Raw genomic sequence first — 27,560 nt, 5'->3', positions numbered from 1 at the left:
AAACAGCTGTACAAGGATTTAAGATGTAATTTGATCAAAGAACGTGGCACCATCATTTTTAAAAAAGGTTTTAATTCCATATAGTACAGTACTTCAATTTTTTTGTTTGTTTGAGGCAGAATCTACTCTGTCACCCAGGCTGGAAGGCAGTGGTGTGATCTCGGCTCACTGCAACCTCCGCCCTCCCTCCTGGGTTCAATAATTTTTGTGCCTCAGCCTCTCGAGTAGCTGGGATTACAGGTGTGTGTCACCACGCCTGGGCAATTTTTGTATTTTTAGTAGAGATGGGGTTTCGTCATGTTGGCCAGGCTGGTCTCGAACTCCTGACCTCAGGTGATCCGCCCGCCTCGGCTGCCCAAAGTATTTCAAATTTTTGAAAAGTTTTCTGAATCAAATTATCTTCAAGTATGCAAAAACCATGTCTCCACAAACAGTCTTCAATTGCTGACAAATTTTGGGGTGATAAGGTGGTGGCATATTTAATTAAGTACAATTAAGATGTCTTTAATTATAAAGGTTTCAGTTAAATATCTTTTGGAATTATAAAGAATTAGGCTAGGCGCGGTGGCTCACGCCTGTAATCTCACCACTTTGGGAGACCGAGGCAGGCAAATCATTTGAGGTCAGGAGTTCAAGACCAGCCTGGCTAACATAGTGAAACCCCATCTCTACTAAAAATACAAAAATTAGCCGGGCATGGTGGCACACGCCTGTAGTCCCAGCTACTTGGGAGGCTGAGGCAGGAGAATTGCTTGAACCTGGGAGATGAAGGTTGTGGTGAGCTGAGATCATGCCACTGCACTCCAGCTTGGGCAACACAGTGAGACTCCGTCTCAAAAAAAAAAAAAAAAAAGAATTAAACTATACCTTTAATATATGAAGAAAATGGTAGTTTGGCATCATTTATAGTAAATGTGTTCATAAACATTCTAAATATTCCAAACACATACATACAGAAGAACATAATCTTAAGACAATGATTTTTATTACCTTTAGTCTACCACATTTGACACTGTAAATATACTTATTGAAAAAAAACCATACTATTTAAATAAGAATTCAGTTCATGAAAGTTTACAAAATACAACCAATGTACTCTGACTTGTGGTTATATCTTAACTATCTCAACTGTACTTTTCTGGTATGGCCAGACCTTTTGCAAATATTACCATGGTATTTTAATTTTATGATATAAAACAGTAGCAATTTATTAAGTTTTCCATTATAAAAATTAATATGGCAATTCTCAAAATACTGAAAAAACTGTTTTATGAAAGCAGTACCCACATCACTGCAACATATTTCCTTTCTCTTAGAAAACATCTTCAAAAGGCACATTTTAATTACTAGTGTTTATATCTAAAGATAGTAGTTTGAGTTTTGAATTTCCAGTCAATTTTCCATTATCTCAAAATTGAGCTAATGGAGGGTTCGAAGAGGTAGGAGAACACAGGTTTCCAATGAACTCCCTCAGGGCAGCAGAATCCTCATTCATCTCGTCCATGAAGACCAAAAGGAAGATATAAGGGAAAAAGGAATGGCAGATCTGTTTTGCATCCTAATTTAACCTTTTACACAAAATACTTCATTAAAAGCAAATAAACAAACACAAGATAGTAAGCTTAGAAAACAAAAGGCCTAGACCACAAATTACCCAGTTAAGCCCGAGTGGTGATATTGGTTTTAAGCCTCAAGAAAATGAAACTTCTGCTTCTGTAAAATCACATCTTCATCAATTGAATTTAAATCACTTAGTGCATTAACAGTGTTACAAATTCCAATAATGTCAGACATACGGATGATATTCAAAATAAAGTACAAAAATACATTTCAAAATCAAATATAAATGACTTTATGGTTATCTGCCATGCTCCCCTTTAATTTGGCCTGATAGTCTACATTTGACTGTAATTATAATAACATCTGTAATTTCAAGTACAATAGTACAATCATAATAATTTTGAAGAACGTATGACCTAGGACCCCAAAATGCAATCCAATATACAATTTGGAGTATGGTTTACTTTTTAGTGAAGTTTAATAGTAATTGAAGTACTAAATTGAACAAGGCCAGTACTCTGAAGTACTAATCTCAAGGATTTGATCCCATGTAAGAAACAGAAGGGAATTTTTAAGGCAATTTTGGTATTCCAAAATATTGGGGATCTACCTTAATTTTCTATTATTCCCCTCAAGTCTCAATTGAATATTTCCATTTTTTAAAAAAAGGGGAAATTTCTTTAGATTTTTTCCTCACTACAACAAAGTAATTCACCAAAAATATTCTCAAGTACAAAAACCAAAATGGTCCTCTATTACTTAGCCAAGATATAATTTTCTGGTCCCTAATAATGGTCACTTTAGGAGTACTTATTCAAATTCTAAAATAGCAGCTTTTGAAATTAAGGCAACATTGCTTTATTCTTACCTGTTTTTCTATTAGCTAACTATTTTATTAAAGTTCGTAAGAGCAATTTCAGACGTAGGCATCCTCAAAGGCCTTTTGTAATGTAAGAAGAATTAGCATGAACATTCTTCTCAATATTAAAAGTTATTGTATTCTACTTGGAATTCTAGAGTAATTACAGTCATTCCAGCATGTGTAAAATTACCTTTTAAACTAACAACAACATAAAATACAAATTTTCTACAAAAATACAATATAGGAGATATAGCACTTCTTCCCTGAAATAGAAATTTAATATTTGGACAAAAAACTGTAAACTTTTGGTTACATTCAAAATACAACCTTTTAAAGACTTAAATGGAGGTTTTAGCAACTGGAGCTCCTAACAGCAGATTTATATTACTATGATGTTTTAAAAACATGATAATTCTAAACAGTTTGTTTCTCTTACTCTGACATTTACTACCAGGAAGAAAAAAATGGCTTCCTGCAATTGACAGTCTGGGTAAAGGAATTGCTCAGGTGGACAATCCGACCCTGACTTCCACCTTGACTGCGTTCCACAATCACACAAGGTATCTGTACTAGCTGGAAAGGACTCTTCCCGTCTCTCAATGCCTGAGTAAGGTTTAAGATCTGTGGGAAGAAGAGAGATTTTTACCAATTTAAAAAGATAAAAAGCTTCACTTCACTGACATTTTTTAAACCATTTATTCATTATAATTTTTATTTCATCCATTTATGAGCAACAGAGACTGTGAAGATAAGTACCTGTTATAAATATGTATTATATGAATGTATGTTTACACACACACACACGCACACACACAAACACACAATTAGCATTAAATAACTTTTGCCAGATGGTAAGTTTAAAATATTCTAGAATATCCTGCCTATGTCCAGGAGCAATGGAATCAAAGAACGGTAAGTGAAGAGGTCTACATACATATTCAATTTAACATAAAAACTCAACAAATACTGGTTTAAACAGTCTGGTTTTAACTAAATACTTGCCTTATCCATTCATTCAACAAATTTATTGTATGCCTACTATGTGCGAGGTTCTGCTGTAAGTGCTAGGGATACAATATTTAAAAAAAAACAAGCAAAATTGCTGCCTTCGTAGAGCTTACACTTTAGCAGGGAGAAGAGTCAATAAACATGAATATGTAAATTATGCCATGTATTAGAAGGTGAAATTACTATGGGAAAGCATGAAGCAGGGAAAATAGGTTAGAGAATTTGGGAAGGCAGTCATTTCAAATAAAGGTACATTTAAGAGTTTACTCTTAATAAGAAAAATAAAATTAGGGAAAGTAAAATATATTACATATCATGTTCAAAGATACTCTGGGAATTTCTACTTGGGCATGCAAATAAGGTTATGAAACACAATACATAGATTATTCTGGTGTCTGTTCAGGTCAAATAAAATTATAGCAGTTCGTCTTCTTTTTTCCCTGCATATTAGGAAAAATGTCCTTTCTTGTATATTTTAGAAATACAGATTTCTCCTTCAGGTATTTGAAAATATCTAATATATACATCCTATACATTTCACTGGTTCTTGTAAAGACTAGTCAATAGTGATAAGCATAAATGTTTCCACATAAAGCCATACTAATAAATTAACTTCATAATACTTTAAATAGTATAAACTAGATGGTTGGTTGATTGATTGATTGATTGACTGATTGATTGTAGAGATGGGGTCTTGCTATGTTGCCAGGGCTGATCTTGAACTCCTGGCTCATGCAATCCTCCTGCCTTGGCCTCTTAAAGTGCTGAGATTACAGGTATGAGCCACCACAGCTGGCCAAACTAGATGATTTTAGTTTGTAGAATATTTGGAGTATTTAACACATCAGGAAAATAGATCTTTACTAGTAACAGTGTTATAGGTTATGTTTATGTTTTAGGATCACTTTTAAGTTCTTCCCTTAGCATTTTCTTTTTTTTGTTTTGTTTTGTTTTGTTTTTGAGACAGGGTCTTGCTCTGTCATCCAGGCTGGAGTGCAGGGTGCAATCACAGTTCACTGCAGCCTCTGCCTCCTGGGCTCAAGCGATCCTCCCACCGCAGACTCCAGAGTAGCTGGGACTACAGGCACATGCCACCTCAGCTAGTTCTTGTACTATGTGGAGAGACAGGGTTTCGCTTTGTTGCCCAGACTGGTCTTGAACTCCTAGGCTCGAGAGATCCACCCGTCTCAGCCTCCCAAAGTGCTGGGATTATAGGCATGAGCCACCACACCCAGCCTTCCCTTAAAATTTCCTAAATTGACTACATTTGGATAACAAGAAAAAAAGAATTTACGAAATTTGAGTTTATTATAAGCATTGTTCCTACCACGAATATAAAAGTGTGCACTAGCACAGCTAAGGAAGGAAATGTTTTGGTTAGTTTCCTCTTTGGGTTTTAAAAATTCTATTCTAAAAATGTTAGTCTAAATATACCAATTTAAGTAACAGTTAATATTTTCCTGACTCTAAGAACAGTATGTGACTCTTGCAGAGAATATGGAAAACAGAAACGGTGACCAGGTGTGGTGGCTCATGCCTGTAATCCCAGCACTTTGGGAGGCCAAGGTGGGTGGATCACTTGAGGCCAGGAGTTTGAGACCAGCCTGACCAACATGATGAAACCCCATCTCTCCACAAAAATACAAAAAATAAAAATTAGCCGGGTGTGGTGGCACATGCCTGTAATCCCAGCTATCAGGGAGGCTGGGGCACAAGGATCGCTTGAACCTGGGTGGCAGAGGTTGCAGTGAGCTGAGATCGCGCCACTGCATTCCAGCGTGGGTGACAGAGGGAGACTCTGTCTCCAAAAAAAAAAAAGTATAGGAAAACGAAAGTTGCTCTACAAATTATTAATTTTCAAATAGTTACAGAAATTGCATAAATTATTAAATCCTGAAATTAACCTATTAATATTTCTCCAGGAATTCAGAAGACACTTGATAATCCTGCATTTATTTACTAAGGAAACACTTACTGAGCACTCACGGTGTTGGGGAGAAGAGGGGACCAAATGAGGGAAAAGCCATGTAAGCCCTTACAGAACTCAAATTCTAGAAGCAGCCACATGAACAAGTAATTGCAATACTTGTGTGTGATGGAAAGGACCTCTGCCCTGACTTTAAAATCTGATCCCCTCCCCCACATACCACCTAGTTTTTCATTTCTCAAAGAATAACAAATCTATTACTGTCTGTTTAAATCAGAGTGGATTATTTAAAAAAATAGAATGGAGCAAATTCTGCAGGCCAGGGGAGACACTACACTTCTCCACCCATGCCATAATGACAGCTTGACGGGGATGTGACAGCTGTGGTCCAGGCAGGTGGTATAAACTTGTGGGCTTCTACATATTGACTTTGCTTTCCTTTAGATTCGTTCGCTGGTCTTTAAATTTCCGTGGGCCTGAGAATTACTGCACTATATACATCAAACCACATATATTCTACTTTGTCGTAGATTTTAAGCTATCTCTCTATAGCAATGTACCCCATATGTTGATTTAAAAACCAAATTTCTGAGTAAAATGTGACACCAGCATATTCCCAGGGAGTGCTGCAAAAATCAACAGGAGGAGTTTAGGAAGAGTGACATGGAGGTTGAAAGAAAAACTGTTTCCTAGATAAAGAGGGCAAGGCATCGAGGGGAAAGAATCGCATGCACAAGAGCACCACTGGGAAAGGGGAAGGAAGAGCAGTTTAGATTTGCCAAGCCCAGGGAGCGGGGCAAAACGGCAAGAGATAAAGGTAGATGCACTGTTTGGAGCCCGACTGTGTTGTCGACTGTGCTGAAAGCCTGGACTTCAGCCTGTACACATGGACAAATTATAGGAATTTTAAATAACAGAAGACATACTCAGATTTGTTTTTAGAGATTGTTCTTGTTTCAGTGTGGAAGAGGAATGGGAGAAGAGGTAAGGTGAACTTAGAATGTCGGTAAATCCAGAGGAGAGATGATAAGGGCCCTGGGCAGAGGCAATGCCTAAATGTTGCCGATTGGCCAGGCTGGCAGGCCCCCTTATTTCACAGATACATGTTATTAAAGCCCTTTGAGCCAAAGTCATTCCACCTAAAATGTAGACTACTCTGTGGAGGTGTTTTGAGGATAAACAATAATAAGCATCATTAAAGTGTCCAGTAAGGGGTCAAGTACCAGGAGGTACTAAAGGGTTAGTTTCACTTTCTTTAATGTCAATTATTATTGAATCTGTAAATGAGTTTCTGGTATATAAATCTCTGAAGGTAAGTTCATTATGTTTTCAGAAAAAGTTTTAGTTATTATTTCTGCATTTTTTCAGGTCACATGGAAAATATATTTCACATTGCTTATAAGTAAATATATTCTCAGTTTCAGTGTTCCAAATTAGAATATAAGATGAATTTTACCTACCCTGATTAAGACCTATTGCTATTTAATATAAAATTCAAAACATTGTTTATCTTTAACGTTCATAAACATTATTACCAGCTCTGAATTTAAAAAAAAACTTTCATATTGTTTCAGTCCACATCTTTATGTGAAGAATTAGAGCACACCATTGATATATGTATAAAACTAACGGCTTACTACAAACTAGGGCAAAAGACTTGGCTGTAGAAAGCACAAACCATTAAGTTAATAAGCAAAACTGGAAGGGAGAGGGATTTAAATGATATTTATAACTGACAGAAATAACACAAGTATTTTGACTTGAGGAATTCGCTGAAGTAATTATTCTGTTGTTTGGAATATAGGTTAATTTTTTTTTTTTTTTTTTTTAAGAGACAAGGTCTTTCTCTGTTGCCCAGGCTGGAGTGTAGTGGTGTGATCACAGCTCATCACAACCTTCAACTCCTGGGCTCAAGCAATCCACCCACCTTGGCCTCCCAAACTGGGATTACGGCGTGAGCCAACACGCCTGGCCCAATACCTGATTTTTTAGATCTTTTTTTCCCTTCTTCTTAAGAGATGAGGTCTTGGTCTGTTGCCAAGGCTGCAGTGCAGTGGCTATGCACAGCTGTCATCACAGTGTACTACAGCCTCGAACTCTTGGGCTTAAACAATCCTCCTGCCTCAGCCTCCCAAGTAGCTGGGACAACAGCCGTGAGCCACCACACCTGGCCTTAGACCAACTTTTTTTAAAAAAGTAAAAACAGCCAAAACCAGAGAGCTACACAGTCATGTACATGGTCAGGACATATTATCTTTTTTGGCTATCGGAAAGCTCAAAATCAAATTAAAATTAAAAAACAAAACAAAATCAAGTGACAACGTATAATAACCAAAGTATCATCATTTTATTTCTTTCTCTCCTAAGTTATTGACCCTGTCATCTTCATATTTTATTACATTCATTTTTATAATGCCTTTTTCTTTTGTACATGAGATAAGATATGAGTAAATAAACCTAAAATAGGAGACAGCCACAGACACATCTTTGTAACAGGCCTCAGAACTGGAACACTCCCACACCTTCTTAGACAGGCTTTTTTTTTTTAAGACAAGGTCTTGCTCTGCTGCCCAGGCTGGAGTGCACTGGTGCAATCTCAGCTCACTGCAGTCTCCCCCGCCTCTGGGGCTCAAGTGATCCTCCTGCCTCAGGCTCCTGGCAGCTGGAACTACAAACACATGCCACCATGCCTGGCTAATTTTTATATTTTTTTGTAGAGATGGGGTTTCGCCATTTGCCCAGGCTGATCTTGAACTCCTGAGCTCAAGCAATCTGCCCTCCTCTGCCTCTCAAAATGCTGGGATTACAAGCATGAGCCACTGCACCCAGACAGGTATTTTTTAAAAATTTAAATTCCTCAGGTGTTAACTTTAAACCACAATTAAAGCTGACAAAATTATTTAACAGCTTTTATTTACTTCTTTATTTTAAATCAGATTCCTAAAATAAAAATAAACCTTTAGGGATAAGAAAGTTCCAGAAGATGAAGCATATTGATATGTCAAGTCAATTTATTTCAAACAGAAAGGTCAAATCAAGGCATATTTATCTATGCCTAAAAATTTAGCTCAAATAAGTTTTGGGATGGCAAAACTCTGCAACATGATTATAATCATTGATCACCTAATCCTTCCATTGATGCCTCAATTACCAGAAAAAGCCTCTTAGTGAAGCTCCTTGGCTGTCATCTCCTCATCTACTAAGCAAATCTGTATCCTACTGTCCAGCCCAGCCTTCTGCAGTAGTCCTTAACTTTTTTGAGGGATATAAATATTTTTGCTGAGATACAAATCCTATCTTCTCTCACACCCAAAATGCACATATTAACATTTTATACACAATTTCAAGGAGTTCATAGAAGAAACCCAGAATAAGATCTCCTTTTCGAAAACTTCTGTCTCATCACAGCCCTTCTTTAATGCTTAATTTCTAACTGCTCCAATCCTTTCCTTGTGGAATCTACGTTCTGGTGTTTAAGGCCCTCTATACTCTGGCTCCATTCTATTTCTCGAGCCTTCACTTAACTACTTAAAACTCATGACTGCATTAAGCACTGCATAAATGTGATGGAGCAGAGAGATGTGTGAGCTAATAATCACCTGTCCCTTTTCACCGAGCCCTGGCCTTCTCTGCAGAGCAAAACTCCATGACAGCAGAAGCTTGGTTTTGCTTACTGCTTTATCTCCAGTGACTAGTGGCCAGCACTAGTTCTGTCAATAAACATTTGGTGAATGAATGAATGATTCTCTGTGTAATTATATGTACTTGTACTTCTTTGCTACAGGTATTGTGGCAAACAGCTACCTTAAATGTATATTTTAGGAAGAGAATGTTAATTTCTAAGACACTAAAAGACAATGTTTACAGTATAATTTATTTATGTTTCAAGCTTTGCTTTTGGAATAGAAATACCATTCATAGAGTCCAAGAAGCAGAAGTCATCTAACAGTGAGCCCAGCCTGCAGTGAGCCCAGCCTGCAGATCCACATCAGCAGACTTAATGCCTTGTACTTCTAACCTTTAACTAAAGGTGAGGAGGGGCTGGGCACGGTGGCACACGCCTGTAATCCTAGCACTTTGGGAGGCCAAGGCGGCTGGATCATAAGGTCAGGAGTTCAAGACCAGCCTGGCCGACATGGTGAAATCCCATCTCTACTAAAGATACAAAAAAATTAGCTGGGTGTGGTGATGCACACCTGTAATCCCAACTACTTGGGAGGCTGAGGCAGGAGAATCCCTTGAACCTGGGAGACAGAGGTTGAAGTGAGCTGAGATCGCACCATTGCACTCCAGCCTGGGCGACAGGGCAAGAGTCTGTCTCAAAAAAAGAAAAAAGAAGAAAGAAAGAAAAAAAAAAAAAAAACAAGAGGAAAGGGGGGTCAGGGAGAGGACTGAGTTACAATTAGTTTTTTCATGTCACAATTGATACTCAATCTTGGTGACATGGTTATTTAGTGACTGCTCTAGCAAAAGCCACATTCCGCAAAAAAAAAAAAAAAAAAAAAAAGTAATCTATTGGCAACAGAACTTGGTACTGAAATGTCTAAGTGAGTGGATCTGAGGGGGAAAAAGGTAGTGATGCCCAAGAAAATAGCTATCAAAATGGGGACAAACAATTCATAGCAGGGGAAACACTGAGCTAAATTAACAGTATACAACAAGGTCAAAAATACCTAAGTTAGGCTGGGCGCGGTGGCTCACGCCTGTGATGCCAGCACTTTGGGAGGCTGAGGCGGGTAGATCACGAGGTCAGGAGATCGAGACTATCCTGGCTAACACGGTGAAACCCCGTCTCTATAAAAATATAGAAAAAAATCAGCCGGGTGTGGTGGCGGGCGCCTGTAGTCCCAGCTACTCGGGAGGCTGAGGCAGGAGAATGGCATGAACCTGGGAGGCGGAGCTTGCAGTGAGCCGAGATTGTTCCACTGCACTCCAGCCTGGGCTACAGGGCGAGACTCTGTCTCAAAAACAAAAAAAAAACAAAAAAAACCCCACCTAATTTATAAGATAATAGAGGGAAGAAACTATTTGAATCAACTTCATTTCTTTTTTTTTTTTGAGATGGAGTTTCGCTCTTGTTGCTCAGGCTGGAGTGCAGTGGCGTGATCTCAGCTCACTGCAACCTCTGCCTCCCGAGTTCAAGCGATTCTCCTGCTGCAGCCTCCCAAGTAGCTGTGATTACAGGTGCCCGCCACCACACCCAGCTAATTTTTTTGTATTTTTAGTAGAGATGGGGTTTCACCATGTTGGCCAGGCTGGTCTCGAACTCCTGACCTCAGGTGATCCACCCGCCTTGGCCTCCCAAAGCGCTGGGATTACAGGCGTGAGCCACTGCAGTCGGCCGAATCAACTTCATTTCTAATAATCTGAGCTATTTTGGTTCAGCATAAGAGGTAGTATTAAAAATTCCATCTCCAGATCACAGTGGGGAAAACAGTTGACTACTGTTTCAAAGAGATTTTTTTCCTTATGAACAAATAAAAAGGTAACTTACCTGACCCCTCATCACAGACATCTGACTTTCAAAAGTGGCTTTGTCAAATCCTTTGTCAGTCTATTACAGAAAGGAAAAAAACAATTCCCAAAATAAAGACTTTGATATAAATATTTGAAAACAGATGAACTCTTCAACTCAGCAAATAAGGCCATTAAAAAGCTTTCCTAATTGATAAAATAAAACAAAAATAATATTTTTACCTGAGGTATTTTTGTATACTCCCAGAATGACACAAATAGACTTATTTATTTGGACCCCAACTTGTTCCAGAAAGGATTTAAGATGACTTTCCAGCCAATGAATTTAGGCTTTTTAAGAGAACTAAAACATAGCAGGTCACCAAATATGTATTATTATTTATAGAGTCTTTTTGTAAAAATTCAACTTTTGAAGAAAACAGCAAATTAAGTTTTAATGTAGTCTCACTTCAAAGAATGCTCATAGTAAGTATAGCTTTATGAATCTATGCTCCTGTAAATAAAACTGCTAATTCCTCCCTGTCCTGTCAGGTTTTATGGCAAGCAGCAATACGAGAAATAGAAAACTGCAAATCAGCTCTATTAAGCAGTCTCTTCTATTTTAAGATTTCATTTTCTGCAATAATCAAACTAAGCATTAACTTACCTTAAAAAGTTCATAGAGATCTTCACATAAATCTTGCACAAAGTTCATGTCAGAAATATATGGTAGAATCAAGTTTCTTATTTCTTCAGAAAAGGGAACTTTTGCTTGAGGAAGCCAAGCCCAGTGAAATGGATCTAATAGAAAAAAGCATTCTCCTAATCAGTGGTAGGAAATGGTTTATTTAGACTCACATTTTTTCTGGTTCTTTCCTACAACTCCTAGGTTCTCCCCAAAAAAGGACAGGATAAGAACTTAATCGGAGTAAAACTATCCACTGCAATCCAAATTACTCAGATTTGGACAGTCAATTCAGATAGTAAACTAGTAATGTCTCTGAGTTTTAGACAGTAAAGAGTAAGAGTTTAGATAATGAATCTATCTCAAATAGCTCTAAATGTACCTCAGTCTATCTGGTTCCTCAGTTCAGAAACTGATGAATACCTATACTTTGTACACAGCCGCAGATTGTTTTTATTATTATATATTTTTTAAGATAATGGGTCTCACTGTGTCACCCAACCTGGAGTGCAGTGGCAAGATTACAGCTCACTGCAGCCTTGAACTTCTGGACTCAAGGGATTCTCCCACTTCAGCTTCAAAAGTAGCTGGAACTACAGGTGCATATCACCGCACCTGGGCACAGATTGAATACCACAGCTGAGGTCTGCCTAGCCTCCACAGCTACAAATCATCAGAAATTGACCACTTACTTGTACACAGAAGATGCTCTAAACTTTGAAATCATTAGGAGGTAAATGGGTGAGTCATTTTAAGAGACAAAAGATCCATGACTCTAAGCTATCTCTAATTCTCCCTCAAGAAGACCATTAAATCTAAACTACGCCAGGACTAGAGAGATTTGTACAGGTATAATCTTCTAGAGAGGGTGCATATTCAGATTCCTGCAAGAGTGTAAGGTTTTTGACATGATCATCCACAGAGCTACTGTGAGCATATCCAATGAGAATCCCCAGCTTTGGTGGATCCTACCACTTTGAAAGCCCTGAAGAAGAAATCTGCCTTTGGAGTCATTCCTCCTCAGTCACCCAGGCTGGGGTGCAGTGGCACAATCATAGTTCGCTATAGCCTCAATCTCCTGGGCTCAAGCAATTCTCTCGCCTCAGCCTCCCAAGTAGCTAGGACTACAGGAGTGCGCCTCAGCGCCTGGCTCTCACTTCTTGATCTATCTCATTGCACACAGTAGGAAGGTCACTTTTCATTCTAAAGAAAGCATTTCCCCTGGCTCACATCCCCTTGTAGATATGTCCAGTTTTCTTTTTAGTTTTCCCTGAATAATTTCATAGAAGAAAGGCCCTTATTTTTCATCTGCCTCTACATTTAATCCCAACACTCAACTTCTAGTACTACCATCTAAACACTCTCTCCTAAGGCCACCAGTCACCAGACCCAAGGGTCTGTCCAAAGGCTCACTTGCAGTTGTCATGCTACCTAATCTCTCTGTAGCATGTAGCACTGTTTTCTATCATCTCTTTTATGAAATTCTCTCCTCTGTGGTGTTGGAGATACCACTCTGAGTTAACCTTCAGTCTTGTAAGCTACTCCTTCTCTCTTTTGCTAGTTTTTCCTCCCCTCTTTCAATGTCACTGTTACCCCTGATTCCACACTTAGTCCTTTCTCTTCTCTATTATTTAAGCATTCATAAAACATTCACTGAATACTTATGTACCTGGCATTGTGCTAGGCAACAGTGTTTGTTCTCTGTGATTTTCCTCAGTAATAGCAAACACTACCATGGCTTCCATCAACAAGATGACAGTTTAAAAGCTATTTCCTCTCTCTCATATCCCAGAAAACCAAAAAAAAAAAAAAGAAAGAAAAAGAAAAAGAAATAAAAACTATATCCCCACTACCAATTCCTTTTCAAGCTCCAACCTTTAATCCCCAACTGCATGTTTGGTAAAATTTCCTAGATGTATCCTTTAAACCCTTTACAAATGCAATTTGCATAAAGGTTCCAAACCATTAGGAGAAAATAATAAAATGGAACCAAGACATTTCAAGTCAGTTCAATAAAAGACAGGACAAGCAAAAAAGAACAAATTACAATTCATGTTTAATAGGAAAAAAATAAGATGGCAGGAAAAGCTTAAGCATATCAGTAGTTTATTGAGACTTAAACTACAAAGTGCACCTATTAAAAGACTCAGACTGGGTTAAAAAAACAGCTAAGTATTCTTCATAAGTCATATATCTAAAACAAAATGATAAAAGTTAAAAATAAAAGTAGATTAGCTGAATGTGATGGCGTGTGCCTGTAGTCTCAGCTACTTGAGAGGCTGAGGCAGGAGGATTGCTTGAGCCAGGAGTTTGAGGCTGCAGTAAGCTATGAGCATGCTACTGCAATCCAGCCTAGATGACAGAGGGGGACCTTGTCATTCATTCACACTTGCATAAATGTAGGGAATAATACCAGGTATATGCTAACAAAATGAACGGAGGTATAACAATGTTACAGAAAACCAAATAAGAAAAGCAAAGGCCACTGAGGTATACACAAAGTGGGACATATTTCACACTGATTAAAAAAAAAAAAAAAGAAGCCACCAGGAAGATAAACCACTGGACCTCTACACACGTGAAATACAAAGCAAAAAATGCATAGAAATTGAAGAAAAAACTGACAAAATCACAATCACAGTGATCATTAATTTCCTCTGAAAATTAACAGATTAAATAGTCAGAAAATAAGTAAAGGATATGATATGACTAACAACCTTCAGGTTAGCAGACAGAATTTTGTCCTCATTCTTTTCAAATACTATCCTCTAAATAGGCCATATATAGGATCACACAGAAATTACTAACAAATTGCAAAACAGAATTTACACAGGCCATATTCACAGATCACAATGCAATAATGCTGGAAAATAACAATGAACAGTTTCTTAGAAATAGTAATAATGGACAATTAAAATAAGCTGACGTAGAAATTTTAAGATCAAACAAAATACTTCTAAATTATTCCTGTCAAAAAGAAAGTCAGAAAATATGAGTATGTAAAGCAGAGCCATAGAGTACCACCTGTGCAACCCGTGATTTAGCCAAAATGATACCCAGAGGAAAGTATGAGGCCTAATATGCATTTATAGGAAAGCAATATAGCATGAACATAATAAGAGAAAAGAATAATGATGGAAAACATAAATCTATAAAAGAAAAAGCAAACAAACTAAAAGCCTGATCTATAAAATAAAAAGGCAATTATCTGGGGAAAAAGAGCATAAATAATTAAATAAATAGAAGGACCAATGCTTAACCATAGACAAATCTTTGGCAAGCCTAATGAGTAAAAGGCTCACTAATAAATTGAAGGAATTTAAAAGAGACATATCATGGATACAAATTTTTTTTTTTTTTGGTGAGACAGAGATTTACTCTTGTTGCCCAGGCTGGAGTGCAATGGCGCAATCTTGGCTCACAGCATCCTCTGCCTCCCAGGTTCAAGCGATTCTCCTGCCTCGGCCTCCCGAGTAGCTGGGATTACAGGCATGTGTCACCACACCCAGCTAATTTTGTATAAGTAGAGATGGAGTTTCACCATGTTGCCCAGGCTGATCTCAAACTCCTGACCTCAGGTAATCCACCCACCTCAGCCTCCCAAAGTGCTGGGATTACAGGCGTGAGCCACTGCACCCAGCCAGATTTTTAAAACATACTATATATTTTTTATTTTATTTTTGAGACAGGGCCTTACACTCTTGTCACCCAGGCTGGAGTACAGTGGTGCCATCTTGGCTCACTGCAACCTCCACCTCCCAAGCTCAAGTAATCCTCTCACCTCAGTCTCCCAAGTAGCTAGGACTACAGGCATCGGCCACCACACCTGGCTCATTTTTGTATTTTTTGTAGAGATGGGGTTTCGCCATGTTGCCCAGGCTGGTCTTGGACTCCTGAGCTCAAGTGATCTGCTAGCCTCAGCCCCCAAAGTGCTGGGATTACAGGTGTGAGCCACCATGCCTGGCCCATATATTTTAAACACATACAAATATCAGAAAACAACTATAATAAACTCCCATGTTAACTCAATTATTACCAATTTTTTTGCAAAACTGGCTTTATTTATCCCTCCTGGTCCACACCACCAATATTTTAAGGCAAATTACAGAAATCATTTCATTTAACTCCCTAAATACTCAATACGCACAGAGGGAATTTTTTTAATTATAAGAGAATTCTAATAAAATGCTATACTCATAAATTTAAAACTCAAGAATCATGGAAAATTTTAAGCAAAATAAAAGTGCCTAAAACTGGTTCAAGAAGATGTAGAAAACATAATCATTTACCACAAAAGAGACTGGGAAAGCAATTAAAGCACTACTCCCTAAAAATGAGGCCAGGTGGAGGGCAGGCCTAAATTGTTTTAGAAGTGAATACAACCAAAAACGTAAAATATAGTTCTACCAAAATATTAAAATAATTTCAATGTTATATATTTTTTAAAAACTGGAACACTACTAAACTCATTTTCCAAGGATAACACAAAACCTAAAAATCAAAACCAGTCATCCCAGAATAAGCAAAAAATTCATAGCAAGACCCTGTAGTATACATTTGCATCCCTAATGCCTAAAACTGAGCCTTAATGAATAATCATATTTCATCTACTTTTTCCTCCGCTATGGTATCTGTAAATTTTTTTCCCTTCTCATTCTGGAGAAAAGGTAATTATAGACTCTACAGAAGGTTCTAAATACTCACATGCTCTCCATTCATCAGGATGTTTAAAAGGAAATGCTAGACCATTATCAATTGCAGCTATTTTAATAAGGAATTCTTCATCATCAATCCACTTTGAGTCCTATAGAGTAGAAAAATGATATGTTGATAAAAGAACCTATATAAATATTCCCAAAGGATAAATTATTTATAATAATTATTGAGGTTTAAGAACATATTCTCTCGGATGAGCCTATAAAAATTAACAATGTTACCAGAAAAAGTACAAATTCACACAGGAATGGAAGAGACTGAAAAAATAGTGTATTTCCTAACCACTATTTTTTAAAATTTGATATTATACCATTACTCAGTAATGGTTTCAAGTTTTTTCTCTTTAAAAGGCTTGAAAATATTGTGACTTTAAAAAGTGATGTTCTAGATAATTTACTGCTAGATTCATTGCTTAAATGTATGATGTAAAATATTACTAATTTTTTTAAACACCTTAATAAAATCACCTTATTAAGACCTAGTCTTTCTTAGGGTCCCAAAGAAATAAATCAAATGCAAAATGTTTCTAAATGAAACTCCTTCAAAGACCATAATTAAATATAATAAGATCTAGTAGAAGGAACCTCAAGATATTCTTGAATGTAGGTGTTATTTTTTGGCTGTGTCCCCACCCAAAATCTCATCTTGAATTGTAATCCCTGTAATCCTTACGTGTCAAGGGCGGGACCAGGTGGAGGTAATCGGATCATGGGGGCAGTTTCTGCCATGCTGTTCTCGTGACAGTGAGTGAGTTCTCATGAGATTTGATGGTTTTGCAAGCGTCTGGCATTTCTCCTACACTCATTCTCCTGCCACCCTGTGAAGAGGTGCCTTCTGCCATGATTGTAAGTTTCCTGAGGCCTCCCCAGCCATGCAGAATTGTGAGTCTCTTTTCTTTATAAATGACACAGCCTTGGGTATTTCTTCATAGCAGTGTGAGAATGTACTAATACGGTAGGCCGTTCCTAACTTCTGTATTCTTCCACAACAGAAATAAAGATCTCAGGAGAAAGAGGGTTTTCATGTTAAAGAGTATTTCTGCGGAAGGTAATTTATCAAGCTGAATTATCTTTAGAGGTAATTATTGTGAATATCTGTTTTATTTTACCACGGTGGTTCACACGGCTCTGATGTTAACTTCGTATTTTTGGAATTGCTTTACTTAGAAATTAAAACAGAATAAATTTAAAAGTGTGTGTTTTTTAAAGAAAAAAGAAGAGTATTCTGATTAAAGATAGATGGCCATTACTAAGTGGCCTAGATACAATAACAAAAAGTAAAACAGAAAATTTTTAATTTAAAAGCACTACAGTGAAGGCTGATGTGAGGTACGCCAACTTTATTTCTTTTAGTTTATATCAAATGTCTTACACCTCACTGAAAGTGCACAAAATACTTAGAGCAAAAGAATTTTCAGCAAAATCTAACAGCTCAAGATAAACAAATAAAAAAATTTGGGGAGCTTATGTTATTTAATTATCTTTAATTTTTTTATTTTTTGGAGACAGGGTCTTGCTCTGTCACCCAAGCTAGAGTGCAGAGGCACAACCACAACTCACTGCAGCACTGACTTCCTGTGCCCAAGCAATCCTCCCACCTCAGCCTCCCGAATAGCTGGAACCACAGGTGCTTGCCACCATGTCCGGCTAATTTATTTCACTTTACTTTTTCTACTATCTTTAAGTCTTTTATCCTTAAGTGGCGCTTTAAAAAGATTTTTTTTTAATTCTTTGTAGACACAGGGTCTCAGACTCCCGGACTCAATCAATCCTCCCACCTTGGCGTCCCAAAGTGTTGTGATTACAGGCATGAGCCACTGTGCCCGGCCCAGGAGCTTATACATATGAGCATTTATGTTTGTATTTTAAGCCCATTTCTGCTACAACTGCCATTTATTATTATTTTTACTATTCTTTCCTATTTACAACTTTATTAAGGTATAATTTATACACAATTGACTTCCTATATTAACAAGTACAATGTGATGAGCCTTGACATATGTGAAACTTCCACGCCAAAGTTTCCTTGTGTCCCTCTGCAGTCCAGCCTTCCCTCTACCCCAAGACCAGGCAACTACTGGTCTGTTTTCTGTCACTAGAAACTAGTTTGCATTTTCTAATTTTTAAATATAAATATAATCATACAATATGTTCCCTTTATGTGTAGCTTCTTTCACTCAGCATAATTTTAAGTTTCATCCATGCTATTGTATCGTTTGTTCCTTTTTATTGCTAAGTGCTATGAATATGTATTTTTAAATATCCTTGATAAACATTTAAAAGCACAAACTTTTAAAAATGATGCAACAGCTTTAAGTCATTACTTGAGAACATAAATTATAAATATTGAAGAAATATTTTTAATCACTTAAAACTTTCCCAAATGTACAAACTGTTTTAAACTTGTAAAAGTATTTTATAAAAAAAACTTATGTAAATATCTAAAACTTCAACTTGGTACTCAAAGTCGATAGCAATTACTCTAAAATCTATAACTCTCATTATCAGTGTTGAGGCTCTATGCAGTCTATTATATATGTTAAAACTAGCTTCTTATAAATAGCAAAAGTATTTAATACTTTTTTTAAGTTCAGTGGACATGATTCGCAGGTTAAGCACACATGTTCCATTTATTAGGTAATATTGTATTATCTAATACTGAATGAAAGGACTCAGAAGAAAGTGAATTAGTAAAATACAAACATGGTGAACAAAAATCCCAGAAGCCTTTATTACATAAAAGCAAAATATGGGGATTCTATATATTTCTCAAACTCTAAAAAAGTACTAGGCAGGTATTATTCTTCTATTCTAATATGAAATAAAAAATAAAGCTGCCCAACAATTAATAAAAGAAAAAACAGAACTGGCTGGGTGTGGTGGCACATGACTGTAATCCCAGCACTTTGGGAGACCAAGGCAGATGGATTGCTTGAGGCCAGAAGTTCGAGACCAGCCTGGCCAACACGGCAAAATCCCACCTCTAAAAACAAAAAAAAAAAAATCAAGAATCAAGAAATGCAACGTAAACAAGTGACGAAAATAAAGAGTGTGAGAAAAACAAAGAAAGTAGATTTAAAAACCAAGGATTAAGTGAAAGAAGGAGGAAATGGTGAAGAATAACTTAAAGTAATCTTTTACAGAAATTGAATATATATATATAATATTCACAAGTTATACACAATTATATACACGTGTGTGTGTGTGTGTGTGTGTATATATATATAAACATAAAATTGTAAATTTCCTTACCTTATGGTCAATTTCCTTTTCACATTTCTGCTTTTCGTATCTGACTAACCAATTATCATTGCCCCTGTCTTTCAAAACAAACAAGAAAATCTGTTACTTCATTTCTATGGACATCATGGCTTAATATCAATGAGAAAACTCTAGTGATCTCCTGATTTTTGAGACTTTCACTGGTTATCTGTAGCATATTAAAGGTCACAATTTAACACAAAGAAACTAAAAAAAAAAAAAAAACATAAATGTGAGCTAACATTTATTGAATATTTTCTCTGGGCCGACATTGTTTTAAGTGCTTAGTATGTAATAATTCATGTAATCCTCAAAACTACCCTGTGAGGTGATACAATTATTAAATCAAGGTTATTAAAATCAAAGAGCTTTTCTTCACTTTAGGAAGAAAAAGCATTAACCCCCTATTTCTAGGCAAATTTCTAAGCAGGCTCACCTCATGTCAGCATAGAAGTAGTCTAGACTATAAATATATATATATAAATTAAGAAAGTGAATCTGGAAAATTATTTGATTCTTTTCCAAAAACTAAATAAGAAAACATTTTGAACCAGTGGTTCTCAAACTTCAGAATGCATCAGAATTACCTGGAGGGTACATTAAAACCCAGCCTGCCAGCACCCACTTGCAATTTCTGTTCCAAAAGGTCCAGCGTAGTGTCTGAGAAGATGCATGTTTAACAAATTCTCACGTAATGCTGACCCTGACAGTCCAGGGACCCACAATGGGGGAGCCCCTGCTTTGGATAATCTACATCAAGCTTATCCAACCCGTGGCCTGCAGGCCGCATGCTGCCCAGGATGGCTTTGAATGTGGCCCAACAAAAATTTGTAAACTTTCTTAAAACATTATGAGATTTTTTTTAATACTTTTTTTTTTAAGCTCATCAGCTGTCATTAGTGTTACTGTTTTTATGTGTGGCCCAAGACAATTCTTCTTCCAGTGTGGCCCAGGGAAGCCAAAAGACTGGACATCCCTGGTCTACGTCATTGCTCCTTTATAGCACAGGAAAAATTAAGAGTTTAGTGTATTTATAGACTACACTAAGAGTTACATAATGTCAAAATAAGCACCTAACATAATTTATACAATGAAGCCTTAATTACTCACATTATGCAGATAACATTTCCAATATCTGACTTTGCCCTGCCCCTAGGAAATTCCTCCCTAGGGGACAGGAACTGATCTAGGAGCCTGCTATGAGTCAGAATCTATCCCACACAGGATGAATTCTGCCCAGGAGAGTGAATACTACATCTGCTTGCCAAGACAGACAGAGAAAGTGGCTTCAAGACTTCTGCAACAAAAGTTTACCGCTTTGATTTGGATAACAAGAATATAGTTTGAAAATGAACAAGATTTACGTGAACAAATGAGAGAACTTCAATACCTGTATTTCTGATGATGTAATCCAAAATAACTAATCTTTCAAATTGTGACTGAAATTGTTTTCTAATATTCTCAGGCAAAGGGTCAGCTTCAAATTTCCTAAGCCAATATTCAGCCTCCTTGTAACCTTCAACAAATAACTGAAAGGAACCAATCTATAATTTTAAGAACTATAGTTAGAAAAGAAAGTACAAGAACAAGGGGATTAATATTTATATTTCTCAGCAGTACCGTCAAAAAATATGTCATGTAAACACAATAAGAAGACTTAACACTAATTTAGATAAGCCACATTTATCAAGAAAACCATTTTTATACACTAATTTTAAATAATCACATAAAGAATACATAGCAAATAAAAAATGCTTACCCCTAGACTTTCAAGGAGCATAGCAGCTTTTTGGGAAAATTTAAAAAAAGAATAAACATGTGTCTTCAAGGTGACACTCTGAAAAAGAATGCTGTTTTTCTAAAAATATTCATTAAGGTGCATTTAATTATGGAGGCCAAATTTTAAACCTATCCTGCTTATTCAGTAACAGTGCAATTTTATCTGAACTTTTCCAGATTCTTTTTATGACATAAAATACAATAAATAATTTTTTTCTTTTTTTTTTTTTTTTTAGTTGTTAAGACTCTTTCTTTGAATTCTAAATAAATTATTTTATTTTAAAAATAGGATGAGGCCAGGTGTGGTGGCTCACACCTGTAATCCCAGCACTTTGGGAGGCTGAGGCGGGTGGATCACTTGAGGCCAGGAGTTTGAGACTAGCCTGTCCAATATGGTAAAAACCCTGTCTCTATTTAAAATACAAAAAATTAGCCATGTGTGGTGGCACATGCCTGTAGTCCCAGCTACTCAGAAGGCTGAGGCAGGAGAATCGCTTGAACTCGGGAGGCGGAGGTTACAGTGAGCCAAGATTGCACCACTGCACTCCAACCTAGGCGACACAGCGAGACTGTCTCAAAAAAAAAAAAAAAAAAAAGGGACAGATTCCTTAACCACACAGATTAAATACCCAGTCTTAAATTTTAAAGAACGAATCTATTAATGATAATATTGATAGTGGTTTTAAAAAAAAGTCCTTTCCTTGAAGATATGACCATTTAAGAAGGCATTTTTGTTACTAAGATTACTAGTTAATAGTAAACAATTTGTTGGAGAAGGAAATACAAATTTAAGTAGCACGTGACAAACAGGTAATAGGTAACCCTAGTTTGCTTCAAAAATACAAACAAATCACCACAAAGAAAATCTGCTTTTTATTCTAACACTTAATGTTTTTGTTGTTGGCATGAAATTTTCATGATTTCCTAAAAGTGTTCTTTAAAATACTTATAACTAAGACCTAGTACTCATAAATATGGAAATAACATCCTCCTTTAGTCACGCTTATTTCAGCATGTCTAAGGAAGAACAAGCCTTTTAAAAACTTTCAAACTTCCTGCCCACTTTGAGTAAAATTTATCTTAAAAGTTAGGTTAACGATGAATTCCTACTGAAATTCTTTTTATCTAGATAAATGTACGGAAGCAAGAAAATCATAAGCCAAATACATTTCTAAAAAATAAGTCTTAAAGCTTTTTCTAGAATGCCTTTCCCATTAACCCTCTCTACCCTTGTTTAGCTGGCTGCTCATCATCCCTCAGGTTTACTTAAAGGTGATAAGAAAAAAGAAAATCTAATGTGTAGTAAGTAAACATAGCTGCTGCCATTTACTTAACCTTTACTATGTACCAAGTCCTTGACATGAATTTCTTAGTTTTCTCCTCACAACAACCTAAGAGGTAGTTTTTGTCATTCTCATTTTATAGAAACTGGGGCTTAGAGTAAGGAACTTGGCCAGGCACAGCGGCTAACACCTGTAATCCCAGCACTTTGGGAGGCCAAGGCGAGAGGATTGCTTCAGCCCAGGAATTCAAGACCAGCCTAGGCAACATGGTGAGACTCTATCTCTACAAAAAAAAATTTTTTTAAATAGCCAGGTATGGTGGTGTGCACCTGTGGTCCCAGCTACTCAGAAGGCTGAGGCAGGAAGATTATTTGAGCCCACGAGGTCGAGGCTGCAGTAAGCCCTGTTCACAACACTGTACTCCAGCTGGGGCAACAGAGTGAGACCCTCTATCAAAAAAAAACAGAGAGAAAGAGCAAGTAAAGAACTTACCCGAGGTAAGTTCTGGAATCAGACCTAATCCCAGCAAACTAGCAAAGAGGCTGGGATTAGGTCTGATTCCAGACCTGTGGTTTTACCCATTACTTTATAAGCCTTTCATGCAACCTCTTCCTGGAAACACCTCCCATCCCTCTAAACTGGGTTAGGCAACCATCTATCCTCTTAGAGCTCCCTAAACTTACCGTCATCTCAACAGCTTTATATTACACTGAAATTACCTGTTTACTATAAGCTCCTGGAAGATGAAAAATCTGTGCCATAATATCCACAGCTAACAGCACAATGCCTGGCTCCTAGAGCTCAGGATGTATGTGCCCAAATGCCCTCTAAATACAGCTTATCAGAGAAACTTACCTTAGGAGGGAGTCCTATCCTATGAAACTTTCTACCCACTTTTGGCACTTTTTCTAAAGCATACTTTTTGCCTCTTGATTTTGCACGGTCAATCGCATTATAGTTAAATGTCTCACTGACAAGCCAAACCACCTAGAAACATACAATTCAGAAAAATGGTTAGAATTTGCATTATAGTATCTCTTTTCATATACACCATGAAACTCATTCTAATGATGAAAATTAGCAAAGTTTAACCCTGTAATAAAGGCCCCAGAGAATCTAAAACAGAAAAGCCAGGGAATTTTGCAAAGCCTTGTTAAATGAAGGGCACATATTTCTTTCTGAGAGTGGTATAAAAGCCTTTTAAAGGCCTAAATTTGCCAGTGGTCAAAGTAACAGTATTGAACTGTAGACTTAGGAATAAACATTTTAAGGAAGAAGGCTTCAAGGAAAAATTTAGAAAGGATGCCAGGTTAGCTGGGTGCAGTGGCTCATGCCTGTAATCCCAACACTCTGGGGGGCTGTGGCAGGTAGACTGCTTGAGCTCAGGAGTTTGAGACCAGCCTGGGGAACATGGAGAAATTCCATCTCTACTAAAAATACAAAAGCTGGCTGGGTGTGGTGGTGATGCCTGTATTACAAGCTACTCAGGAGGCTGAGATGGGAGGATCACCTGAGCCCAGCAGGACAAGGCTGCAGTGAGCCATGATTGCATCACTATACTCCAGCCTGGGCACGAGACCCTGTCTCAAAAAAAAGAAAAGAACAGAAAGGATGTGGGTGTCAGGCGCATGATGGTATGTGCCTATAGTCCCAGCTACTCAGGAGGCTGAGGTGGGAGGAACACCTGAGCCCAGCAGGATGAGGCTGCACCTGAGCCCAGCAGGATGAGGCTGCAGTGAGCCATGATAAAGAGAAAAGATGGGGGTGCCAGGCACATGATGGTATGTGCCAGTAGTCCCAGCTACTCAGGAGGCTGAGGCAGGAGGACTGCATGAGCACAGAAATTTAAGGCCAGTCTGGGCAACACAGCAACACCCTGTCTCTTAAAAAAACAAAACAAGAGAAAAGAAAAAAATTTTGTATAAAAGCTGAAAGGACAATACGAGTCTTTAAGCACATTGGTTATCTCTGCCTTCAATAGGATCTCTGGATCCCCTGATATTTTCCTGCCTTCTGAATGCTAGTTCTTTATCCTCTTTTTGTTAGCATCGTCAGATCTCACAGAGACAAGACACATTCCTTTAAATACTTTGTGGATCTACACTACAATCAATTTACTAGTTACCAGTCACTCATGACTCTTGGACTACTACCAAAAAAGGGGCTCCACTTTAGGTTCTATCATTAGGAATAATTACTGAAATATTCAGATATAAGCAGGTTGTAAATTAAAAGTCCATGGTTAAAAATAAAGTCTGGCTTACCTTTGTTTTAGGTACAATGCTCAGATGAAGCTTGTTGTCCACAAGATAGGCACCCGCTTCGGAAAGGTACCCCTGATTAGGAATCAGGCAGCCTCGGCCAAAGCAGCAAGGGCAGCAGACCTTATGGACATATTTGGTCCATTTTGGATTGAGTTGACCATAAGGCTCTTCTGATTTGGGTTTAAACACACCAATAATTTTCTAGAGCAAAAAAGTAAAAATCTTATTAGACTTTTTACATATATAGATAATCATCCATAAAATGCATTCTAATAAATTGTTCTCTACTGCTTCCTACCACAGATGTGGGCATAAATCCTCAAACTACTAAGATGATTTATAAACCTCAACTATTAAGAGATTTAGTTCCAATCACATTTTCATATTCATTCTTATTCAACAATCTAAAATCAAGACCAGTTTTCAAACTGTGCTCTGACAAACCCTGGGAAGGTGGGGGCAAGGCTCCAAGACCCCATGCCACTTAACCAGATTAACTCTAATTTCACCTGTTTTATATTGCTGGACTTCCAAGTTAAGAAACAGTTTCACTGGGCCGGGCACGGTGGCTCACACCTGTAATCCAGCACTTTGGGAGGCCGAGGCGGGCGGATCATGAGGTCAGGAGATCGAGACCATCCTGGCTAACATGGTGAAACCCCATCTCTACTAAAAATACAAAAAATTAGCCGGGCGTGGTGGAGGGCACCTGTAGTCTCAGCTACTCAGGAGGCTGAGGCTGGAGAATGGCATGAACGAACCCAGGAGGCGGAGCTTGCAGTGAGCGGAGATCGCACCACTGCACTCCAGCCTGGGTGACAGAGTGAGACTCTGTCTCAAAAAAAAAAAAAAGGAAAGACTTTCACTGATTTTTAAATGTTTCAAAACCGCCATTCTAGGTCAAACAGTGTTATTATTCACTATCTATTAAATATCCACATTACATGTTTGCTGTTTACTTTCCCCACATTAATGTACATTCTAATAAGGCAAGGACTTGGTTTGTTAGGGCTGCATTTCCAGTAGTCAGAACAGTACCTGATGAACAGTAGACATCCAAGTATTTGTTAAATTAACTAATCCAATGACAAAAACCACCTCTAAAATACAAAGATAATGATAAGATACAGTGTACATCCATGCTGTCAGATTCTCCTACCCTAATTCTTTTCCAGCTATTTTTTCAGGAACCAATTTAAAGTAAACTCTTGGCCAGGCGCTGTGGCTCACACCTGTAATCCCAGCACTTTGGGAGGTGAGCAGATCACTTGAGGTCAGGAGACCAGCCTGGTCAACATGGGGAAATCCCGTCTCTACTCAAAATACAACAATTAGCTTGGCATGGTGGCAAGCGCCTGTAATCCCGGCTACTCAGGAGGCTGTGGCAGGATGATCGCTTGAACCCGGGAGGTGGAGGTTGCAGTGAGCCGAGACTGTGCTACTGCACTCCAGCCTGGGCGACAGAGTGAGAATCCATCTTAACAAATAAATTGATTAAATTCTCTCCTATTAAAAAATCTTTTTTTTGCTCATGAATGTCTAAAAGTCTCTGTACTCTTATTGTTTGATACAATATATTCATATTCAATTTAGAAGCTGAATTATCCTTAGACAAGAACAAATATTATTATAATTTTAAGTATATAATTGCTTTATAACACAATAAATATAATGCAATAAGGTCTGAGTCACTAGTAAAAAAGTCAACAAGATCAAATTAAGAAATCAAGCTTAGAATAAAGATTGAGAGATTGACAGTACCTTCAAATACATTTTAATCTTAAAAAAGGGACTATGCTTTAAAATCATTTTAAAAATAGAACTTCTATCTTTGCAAAAAAAATTGGGTGAAATTATAAACATTATTCCCCTGGAGAAAAGAACTGCTCATTATGCATCATTCAGAAAGCTTTTAGAAAAAATAACATATTTTTGAAAAATTCTAGACTAAGTGGAGCAAAGTGCCACATCAACTTCTCTTTTCCACTTTAGAATCATCCTGTGGTTCATTTCACTTTCACATTCCAATACTTTCAAGCTTCAGATTGCTGAGCCTCCTTCCCCTGGTAAAATGCCAGAAAAGGTATTCACATACCTTTGAAAAAAAATCAAGTACTTTGGAAATGACATTAAACAAGTTTTGAAGGTTTAACCTTCCACCGTGTTTGGCTATTAAGGTTATAGACTTCCATAAGATAAGGACTTGTGAATATATATACTCAAAAAGGCTACAGCTGAATGTGGGTATTCAATAAATGCTTGAAACCAAGTATAAAATAACAAAATAGCAAACTGTGACTTGAACTGATTAGCTCTGTTTCTAAGCACTAGAGTGCTTTAGTAAAAGCAAAACATTGAGGCTGGGCACAGTGGCTCACACCTGTAATCTCAACACTTTGGGAGCCAAAGCCGAGGTTTGCTTGAGCCCAGGAGTTCAAGACCAGCCAGGGCAATATAGGGAGACCACCGTCTCTACAAATAATTACAAAGATTAGCCCAGTGTGGTGGCACGCAACTATGGTCCCACCTACTCAGGAGGCTGAGATGGGAGGATTGCCTGAGCCCAGGTGGTCAAGGTTACAGTGAGCTATGATTGCACCACTGCACTCCAGCCTGGGTAAGAGAGGGCGACCCCGTCTCAAAAAACAAACAAAAACTGACCTTTATTTTGGAAAAGAGGTTACAATCAGACTTAATAGGAAAATATCTTTAGAAACTCACAATGATTTCATATTTAAATTAGTATTTACCAAAGTTTCCAT

General features: G+C 37.5%; 1 protein-coding gene across 3 annotated transcripts in view; it reads right to left on the bottom strand.

Annotated features, from left to right (window-relative positions):
• Nucleotides 1–963: 963 nt before the first annotated feature.
• Nucleotides 964–27,560, bottom strand: part of PI4K2B (phosphatidylinositol 4-kinase type 2 beta) — a 45,246-nt gene continuing 18,649 nt past the window's right edge. For 2 of the 3 annotated variants that reach the window (XM_003310263.7, XM_063809434.1), the window contains exons 3-10: nt 24,799–24,999; nt 23,390–23,521; nt 20,863–21,016; nt 19,464–19,531; nt 16,201–16,300; nt 11,479–11,612; nt 10,852–10,911; nt 964–3,043 (exon numbers count right to left, since the gene is read on the bottom strand). In XM_003310263.7, coding sequence (XP_003310311.4) covers nt 2,870–3,043; nt 10,852–10,911; nt 11,479–11,612; nt 16,201–16,300; nt 19,464–19,531; nt 20,863–21,016; nt 23,390–23,521; nt 24,799–24,999 — 1,023 coding nt within the window. In that variant the 3' untranslated portion in view covers nt 964–2,869. The remainder of the gene's footprint in view (nt 3,044–10,851; nt 10,912–11,478; nt 11,613–16,200; nt 16,301–19,463; nt 19,532–20,862; nt 21,017–23,389; nt 23,522–24,798; nt 25,000–27,560) is intronic. The other variant, XM_016951418.4, reaches the window with a different exon arrangement.

Source organism: Pan troglodytes, chromosome 3, assembly GCF_028858775.2.
Source record: "Pan troglodytes isolate AG18354 chromosome 3, NHGRI_mPanTro3-v2.0_pri, whole genome shotgun sequence".
Classification (NCBI taxonomy): Eukaryota; Metazoa; Chordata; class Mammalia; order Primates; family Hominidae; genus Pan; species Pan troglodytes.
Note: the sequence above shows the minus strand (reverse complement) of the source record. Positions and strands in the feature narration are given on the sequence as shown.